This window comes from Salvelinus sp. IW2-2015, linkage group LG4q.1:29 (assembly GCF_002910315.2).
Source record: "Salvelinus sp. IW2-2015 linkage group LG4q.1:29, ASM291031v2, whole genome shotgun sequence".
Classification (NCBI taxonomy): Eukaryota; Metazoa; Chordata; class Actinopteri; order Salmoniformes; family Salmonidae; genus Salvelinus; species Salvelinus sp. IW2-2015.
Window position 1 is genome coordinate 89,622,942 of NC_036842.1, and position 9,468 is coordinate 89,632,409.

General features: G+C 40.1%; 1 protein-coding gene, 1 long non-coding RNA gene and 1 pseudogene across 2 annotated transcripts in view; all 3 read right to left on the minus strand.

Moving 5' to 3' along the window:
• Positions 1 to 1,406, minus strand: part of LOC139027608 (uncharacterized) — a 2,732-nt gene extending 1,326 nt beyond the window's left edge. Inside the window, exon 1 of the long non-coding RNA XR_011479742.1 lies at positions 1,355 to 1,406. This is a non-coding gene — a long non-coding RNA (uncharacterized lncRNA). The remainder of the gene's footprint in view (positions 1 to 1,354) is intronic.
• The window catches only part of LOC139024923 (galanin receptor 2b-like), a 6,115-nt pseudogene extending 2,711 nt beyond the window's left edge, over positions 1 to 3,404 (minus strand).
• A 374-nt stretch (positions 3,405 to 3,778) lies between these two features.
• On the minus strand, positions 3,779 to 5,376 carry LOC111961205 (parathyroid hormone-related protein-like). Its single transcript, XM_070439915.1, has 2 exons — positions 5,360 to 5,376; positions 3,779 to 5,217 (listed from the first exon to the last, which is right to left on the minus strand). Exons 1-2 carry the CDS (start codon positions 5,374 to 5,376, stop codon positions 4,764 to 4,766), a joined length of 471 nt encoding a protein of 156 aa, XP_070296016.1. The 3' UTR covers positions 3,779 to 4,763.
• Between the last annotated feature and the right edge of the window lie 4,092 nt (positions 5,377 to 9,468).

Here is a 9,468-nt window from a genome sequence, read left to right on the forward strand (position 1 = left end):
ATGGATGGAGCCAGTACTATATAGAAGTGGGATGTGGAGCCGTTGATATAAAGAAAGATGGATATGTGAGCCAGTACTATACTAGAGGGTGTGGATGTGAGCCATTACTACTACTGAGGTTGAGATGTATGACCAGTTTACTATACAAGGGTGGAGTGAGCCATTACTATACTAGAGGTTAGGATGTGAGCCAGTTACTATACTAGAGGAGTGGGGATGTGAGCCAGTTACTATACTAAGGTTGAGATGGGGATGTGACCAGTTACTATACTAGAGGTGGATGGAGCATTTACTATACTAGAGGGTGAAGATGTGAGCCAGTTACTATACTAGATGAGTGGGATGTGAGCCAGTTAACTATACTAGAGGTGAGATGGATGTGAGCCATTACATATAGAGGGATGGGGATGTGAGCCAGTTACTATACTGAGCGTGGAGTGACCAGTTACTATACTAGAGGGTGGGGATGTGAGCCAGTTACTATACTAGAGGGTTGAGATGGGATGTGAGCCAGTTACTATACTAGAGGGGTGGGATGTGGCCATTACTATACGGAGGTGAGATGGGGATGTGAGCCAGTTACTATACTAGAGGTGGATGTGAGCCAGTTACTATACTAGAGGGTTGAGATGTGAGCCAGGTACTATACTAGAGGGTGGGGATGTGAGCCATACATTACTAACGTGAGAGGGGATGTGAGCCAATTACTATACTAAGGTGGGGATGTGAGCCAGTTTACTATACTAGAGGGTTGAGATGGGAGCCATTACTATACTAGAGGGTGGGATGTGACCATTTACTATACTAGAGGTTGAGATGGGGATGTGACGCATTACTATAGAAAGTAATAGATTGATGATGTGAGCCAGTTACTATACTAGAGGGTTGATGTGACCATACTATACTAGAGGGTTCAGAGATGGGATGTGAGCCATTACTATAAGAAGATGGATATGTGAGCCAGGACTTATTACTAGAGGGGATGTGACCAGTTACTATACTGGAGGGTTGAATGGGATGTGAGCCAGTTACTATACTAGAGGGTGGTGTGAGCAGTTACTATACTGGATGGTTGAGATGGGGATGGACGCCAGTTACTATACTAGAGGTGGGATGTGAGCCAGAGTACTTATACTGGAGGGGTTGAGATGGGATGTGAGCCAGTTACTATACTAGAGGGTGGGGATGTGAGCAGTTTACTATACTGGAGGTTTGAGATGGGATGTGAGCCAGTTACTATACTAGAGTGGGATGTGAGCATTCTATATCTGAGGGTTTTTGAGATGGATATGTGAGCCAGTACTATACGAGGATGGATTCGTGAGCCATTATATACTGAGTTGAATGGCTCAACCCTCTAGTATAGTAACTGGCTCACATCCCCACCCTCTAGTATAGTAACTGGCTCACATCCCCATCTCAACCCTCTAGTATAGTAACTGGTTCACATCCCCATCTCAACAGTTTTTTTACGTGTGTTTTTTTTCCTGGATTCAAACTGGCAACCCTCAGGTTGCTGGCCCACCAGAATTGTCCAGCTTTCCTCTGAAGCTACGCAGGGTTGGTCCTGGATGGGAGACCAGATGCTGCTGGAAGTAGTGTTGGTGGGCCAGTAGGAGGCACTCTTTCCTCTTGTCTAGAAAAATATCCCATGGCAGTGATTGGGGCATTGCCCTGTGTAGGGTGCTGTCTTTTCGGATGTGATGTTAAACGGGTGTCCTGACTCTCTGTGGTCACTGAAGATCCCATGGCACTTATTGTAAGAGTAGGGGTGTTAACCCCGGTGTCCTGGCTACATTCCCAATGTGTCCATCATGGCCACCTAATCATCTCCAGCTTCCAAATGGCTCATTCATCCCCCCTCCCCTTTAACTGTTCCACAGGTCGTTGCTGTAAATGAGAAGTTCTTCTCAGTCAAGTTACCTGGTAAAATAAGGGATAAATAACCTACCTGAGTGCATTGTGAAAGGGGATGAGCAGCATGCTGAGGAAGTCTGCCAAGGCCATGCGGAGCAGCAGGATATCCAGCTGGTTCTTCCTCGGGGTGTTTTACTTGGCAAAAAGAGAGAACACCATCAGGTTGGCATAGAAACCGATGCCCAGGATCACCCCGCAGCTACAGGAAAGGATCAGGGAAGACATGTTGGGAACAGCCTGTTGTGAGATACAGGGAAGGCTTAGTTCATGTTTGGGATAATTCCATGTCACAATGCAAAAGTAGGCCTCTTTTTTGGTGAAGACGAAATACACTTTATGTACTTGGAATATAATTAGCTTGATTTAGGTTTTATAACCACAAATAACTGAAAAAACTGACTAAATCACTATTATTATAGTATTTAAAACTACATTGACATGTTCTGTTTCTGAAATAATAGTTTGGATGACTCTGTTCTGCTCTTGTGGTGTACTCACCATACTCTGAGTTTATTGAGTGATGTTCATGTGTACCAAGATAAATTGCAGTTCTCCGACATGAGTGAATTCGGCAGCCACTCCGTGAACTTAATTTAGAAGGTCCCCATAATGATGAAAATTGTTTAAGAAAACGGTATTGCGTGTGAGAATAAAAATGTGATTTGATTTGATCCTTGACTCTCTGTATTAAACTTTGATTGCGGACTATGGAGCAAAGAAAAGCGAACATCACTCACAGGTCAAATTGATTCTGGTTGATTCAAATTGACTCACACAGACGCACACTCTTGTGTTTTGAATTCCACAGAGGTTTATGACTGTATGAATGTATATTTTCAGATTTTTTGTTGTTGACATTGGCAGTTTCTATGGCAATTACTGTAGGCTATTATAGTGGCTGAATGGAAGTGATAAAGTGAGAGGTCTTATAACAAGAAGGGAAACACCTATCACAGACCTTCTCCGACCTTTCATAGAACAAGGATCCTTCCTGTTCTGTTGTGTGTTCTCTCCCTCCCTCCCTCTTCTCTCCCTCCCTTCCTCTTCTCTCCCCCCCTTCCTCTTCTCTCCCTCCTCTCTCCCTCCCTCTCTTCTCCTCCCTCCTCTTGCTCTTCTCTTCTCTTCCTCCATCCCTCCTCTCTTCTCTCTCTTCTCCCTCGCTCCTCCTCCTCTCTCTATCTTCTCTCTCTCTCTCCTCTCTCTCTTTCTGCTTCTCTCTCTCTCTCTCTCTCTCTCTTTCTTCTCTTCTCCTCTCTCTCTCTCTCAGTGAGTGAGTTATTAATGCCTCTGTCCATTCTTAAATTGATTTTTTTCATAGCTGTGGAGCTCCAGTCTTCTGACAGAGTCTTTATCAGGACATTCTACTATGTTTATGACTGTCCAGCTAATGGCCTGAGCCCAAGGCTCTCGGGACAGGATGTAGCTAGTCTACTAACTCTGCTGCCTGGTACTCTCTCTCTCCTCTCCTCCATTACCAGCAGACCCATGTCTGTGTCCCAAATGGCCCCCTATTTCCTATACAGTGCACTACCTTTGACCAGGGCCCAGCACTATACAAGGAATAGGGTGCCATTTGGGATGCAAGTCCATAATATACAGTCCATTCAGTCAGAGAGAGGCTGTTAAAATACACCACATGGTTCTCTAGTGTGACATGAACAACCTTGTAATGTACCTTGTTCTCACTGAACAGTCAACGAATACATAGATTAATTTCTTTTTGATAACTCCACGTTCAATGAGAGAGAATAGTAAAATAGAGTATTTGATTGTAGTACATCACATAAAGAGAGAACACAATGTTTTCATGAAGATTTTAATCTTTGGTTTGATTATTATTAATTCTTTTTTTAATGATTGTGCTCTCAGTGCAAATGCTAAACATGACATGAATCTTAACAAGTCTGTAATCATACCAACAGTTTCAACTCTGGCTTATTTTTATAAAAAAATGTTTATTTTAAAACTAGAGAGAATTTGATGGACGATCCAATAACTTACTAGTCAATGAGATGATTGGGTAATATTAGAAACCAAGAAGAAAATAAAAAATAAAGGGTTTATCAACAAAGGAACATTTTCTTTCTTAATTAAAATCAACCACAAATGAGAACACTTATAACAATGTAACTTAGCAAAACATATGGATATCATTATTATATCTAAAGTGCATTTTATGTTATTATAAAATATCAAAAAATCAGCAGCACGGTAATACATTCACAAAATAAATACACAGTTCAAATGAAATAAATTATGGTAAAAACATTTGTTATGGATCTAATAATACTAACTACAGATAAGAAATTATATATTCACAATATCGACTATCTAAAAAGCTACCGGGCAGTAAAAAAAAGAATGATCCTCCCTCATTTTGTGAATTTAAATATGTACAGACAATAAATATTTTATGCGTAACATTTACTGTGTTGCCTATGTTCTACTTTACACATGGACATCTGATTGAAGTTGATTTAAAGGGTATTAGGGAGATACAGTAAATTGCTCCTGAAGGGCACATATCTTACATTGTTATCTAACTAGGGAGTGACTTAAAGATTCATTTAACATTGCTGATGATCTTCATATTATGTACCTAATAAATATGTATACAGAAGTTATGTGTTATAATAAAAGTAGCAACATATTACTGTATATCAAGGCACAAGGAAAAAGCAGCAGATTAAAACAATACAAGCAAAGACCAATGGCCATGGTATGGAGAGACCAGTTGTTTCGAGTCTGAGACATTTGGCTGAGTCTCAGTCAGTGATGCTGGAATCTTTGTCAGTCAGAGTCGTTAGTGCAGCGCCACCCAAAGGCTACATCATGAAGTATGTTTGTCACCCAGTGTCTTGTGTCCTCTGTAACTCCTCTCTTTGTGTCGTAAGACTTGTGACTACAGAGCGAGCCCTCCGTCTCCTCTTCTCGCTTTCCTTCCGTCTCCCTCTCTCCCCCTTCACCTTCTTTTTCCTCTTGGTGACCACCTTCAGAGGTTGGTGTTTGTAGGCCACAGATTTGTTGGTCTCCTGCGGGAGGTTGCTCCCCTCCCCTCCCAGCCGGAAGCTCAGGGGGAGGTTCTTGGTCCCTCCAGAGGGTTTGGGGGGGGATAGGGCGCTTCCGCTGAAGGTGCTGTGACACTCATTGGCATTGGTCCTGCTCTGGGGAGCCGGGGCTCGCTCGCTGTCGGACGTGTGGACTTGGTCTAGTAGTTCCTGGATCCAGTGGCGTCTCTTGAACTCATGCAGGGAACGGCCCTTATCGTGCATCAGCTGGGCGTGGCTCACTGACCTCCTCCTGAATGGAGAGGGGAGAAGGAGATTGTTTCACCTGGACTCACTCTCTTTTTAAGAGTAGATGGCAATGGAAAATAATCACAGGTTTGGGACAGTTCCATTTCAATTAAGTCAATTAAATGGAATTGGTCTCTTTGCAATACCCCTTCAGCAGCTCCATAGTGAGCTGAAAATAACTTACTAATCTCAGTAGGAGACTGACTCTTTGCAGAGATAGTATTTACAACCCTACCTATCAACCTATCCCTTTCTCTTACAGCTGTCTTGTGTACAGTGGTACCTACCTACTGTACAGTATAGTGACTCTAAACTACCTACTTGTGAGGTGTTGATTGTTGAATGACAGCCAAGGTCATGTTCCAGTAGACCTCAATAGGTGGCAGCATAAACAAGACATGTACAGTGGAAGCTGGGAGCTGTTCTATGTGAACACTATAACGTAAGAAAAGACCATGCTATGAGGCATATATTTAAAACTTCTTCGGGATCGGTGTCCCGTCCACGGAATGGTTGAGCTAACGTAGGCTAATGCAATTAGCATGAGGTTGTAAGTAACAAGAACATTTCCCAGGACATGGACATATCTGATATTTGCAGAAAAATGTAATCGTTGCTAATCTAACTGCACTGCAATTTACAGTAGCTATTACAGTGAACGAATACCATGCTAATGTTTGAGGAGAGTGCACAATTTTGAACATGAAAAGTTATTAATAAACAAATTAGGCACATTTGGGCAGTCTTGATACAAAATGTTGAACAGAAATGCAATGGTTCATTGGATCAGTCTAAAACTTTGCACATATACTGCTGCCATCTAGTGGCCAAAATCTAAATTGCACCTGGGCTGGAATAATACATGATGGCCTTTCTCTTGCATTTCAAAGATGATGGTACAAAAAAAAATACAAAAGAACGGKTTTTTTTTTCATGGTATTATATTTTACCAGATCTATTGTGTTGTATTGTCCTACATACATTTCACATTTCCACAAACTTCAAAGTGTTTCCTTTCAAATGGTACCAAGAATATGCATATCCTTGCTTCGGGGCCTGAGCTACAGGCAGTTAGTTAGATTTGGGTATGTCATTTTAGGCGAAAACTTAAGAAAAGGGGCGTATCCTGTTATCCACAAAACATGTCACCCTCACCACCAATGTCAATCCAAACTTTAATGCAAGGAGTTAGGATTCATGTAGGCGTGAATTCATGAAAACTTTAGTTTTTACATGAAACAACTCAAATACTGTACATGCAGGTCTAATATATAGACAATTGATCAATAATTTAATATATTCCATAAACATATTATATTCCATCAAATATATTCCATCAAATATATAATATAATGTATTGAATAAAAATATATTTGCTTGTTCCATTTATTTTCAAGTTGTACCACTTAAATCTAGTATGTCATTTGATGTTCTTCTGTAACATACAGTGGATCTATTCTTGTCCGCATATCTAGACCTCTTTTCTCAAATCAACGAACAATGGATGGATGGATGGCCCTGTGTTTGATCAAACTTAGATGCGATTCCAGTGATTTGTTTAAAAGATGTCATTGATTGATCTACCTTTTCTTGTACCATTTAATATTCGAAAAGGAGGTAATATGATAATGAATAGACAGTGAAACGGAAAGAATCTACAGTTTATAAACTATTGAAAAACAGAGACTTACATTCTGTTAGTGAGAGCATCGATGGGTCTCCCGTAGAGAGGGACAGAGGAGTACAGCAGGAACACAGCTAGACTCCACTGCTGGAGCATGCCTCTGGAACACAGCATTCTGGAATTGGAAGTCTGGAACTCTAGAACACGCAACAGACAATGTTCCATCCTTCATTGTATCGCTATTCACCAGGAACTAAAGTATGTACAGTATCAACTATGTACATAGCATGGTTTATTAAGGTGTTGTAAAATACATAATACCAATCATTTATTTGAAATGGCCCCCTGCAAACATGAATTAAAAACAACAATAAAAACATTTAAATGGAACACTTAATGCCCGTTTCATTTGTTGAGCATGATATGTGTTGAGAAATGATATTTTATGCAGTACTGTAAGTGGTACAGAAAACCCCCTCAGAAGTTTGCAGCTTACCTTACTGCTACTTATCAGGTGGTTTTTACTTGGCAGCATGAATCTAGTTGCTGACCAACTCAACAACTTTCTGAGCCACCTTTGATTCCCGTGCCCGACATCAATTCTGTCTACTAAACAAGACCACCTGGTAATAGTAAAATACCTAGACTAATACTGAAATACCTAGACTAATACTGAAATACCTAGACTAATACTGAAATACCTAGACTAATACTGAAATACCTAGACTAATATGTGTTTGAGCATTTATTATGATATTTTAATGGCCAGTACTTTCCGTAGTGGTACAGAAAAACCCCCTCAGAAAGTTTGCAGCTTTACCTTACTGCTACTTATCAGGTGGTTTTTTACTTGGCAGATGAATCTAGTTGCTGACCAACTCAACAACTTCTGAGCCACCTTTGAATTCCCGTGCCCGACATAATTCTGTCTACTAAAACAAGACCACCTGGTAATAGTAAAAATACCTAGACTAATACTGAAATACCTAGACTAATACCTGAATTATACCTAGACTAATACTGAAATACCTAATACATCTGAAATACCTAGACTAATACTGAAATACCTGTGTACTAATACTAGACAATTTACCTAGACTAATACTGAAATACCTAGTGACTAATACTGAAAATACCTAGACTAATACTTGAAATACCTAGACTAATACTGAATTACTAGACTAATACTGAAATACCTAGACTATACGAAATACCTGACTAATACTTCTGAAATATCCTAGAACTTATACTGAATAGCTATAGACATAATACTGAAAATACTAGGCTAATACTGAAATCCTAGAACTAATACTGAAATACGCTAGACTAATACTGAAATACCTAGAATAGTACTGAAATACCTAGACTAATACTGAATACCTTAAGACTAATACTGAAATACCTAGAATAATACCTGAAATACCTAGACTAATACTGAAATACCTAGAATAACTCTGAAAATACCTAGACTAATACTGAAATTACTTTAGACAAAATACTGAAAATCCTAGAAATAATTCTTGAAATACCTAGACTAATACTGACAATACCTTAGAATCTATAACTGATACCTACACTAATACTAAATACCTAGAACTAATACTGAAATATCCTAGAATAATACTGAAATACTAGACTAATACTGAAATCCTAGAATAATATTGAAATACTAGAATAATCCTGAATACTACATATACTGAAATCCCCTAGAATACTCTGAAATACCTAGACTAATATCTGAATACACTAGTAAAGAATTTATCCAAGCAGAGAGAGGCTTTTTCTGGTACTCCAAATATAAATCAAATACACCAAATGAAAAATACTCACACGGAGTAGATTTCCAAAACAAGTTATCCACAAAAAGGTTTTCTCCTCAGTCTGCAAATTCCCCAAAGATCCCAAATAGAGATTTTTTCCCAAAAGTTCTAAGATCCAAAATAGAGATATCTTCAACAAAAAATAAGAAACTCGTATTTTTTATTCTGCCACCATTCTATATGGTTCAGAGTAAGACCTTCCAGCGAGAGGGTAACATGGGGAAACCCCCGTGAGACTGGTCTAGCCAGCTCCACTTCCAATATCTCCTGTATATTTAGGTGTAATTATTTATCTCAAATCCCAATGAAAAAGGAGGCGATAAAATGAGAAAAAAAGTGAGGCACATCAGACTGCAGCACATCAGCTTCTGTTACGCCGATAGCTCCTGTAAGTCTTGTGAAGTGCTCTCCTGTAGCATCATGTCTGTATGGCTGGAGCAAGAGCAGGGGGAGGTGGAGAGAGTTGTGAAGCACGCTGCTGCCTTGTCTGACCACTCCAAGCGACCATATGTTTATGTGTGTTAGCATGTGTGAGTAGTGAGAGTACAGCCCTCCCTGTTAGTGGGTGAGGCTGCAAACACTGCCCCCCACCCCCACCCTCCCCTGCCCATCAGTCCAGTCCTGATGACACACCACACAGACCAGCACTAACAAGAAGGTGGGTGCCCAAGCAACACTGTACAAAGAATAGGAGATAGTACAGAAGAGAATGTAATTGTGTTCTATGACAGCATTACGACATCTAAACAGGTACATACTGTACCTGTTTAGATGTCAAGGGACAGAGATACAGGGCTTGTAGTCATAATGC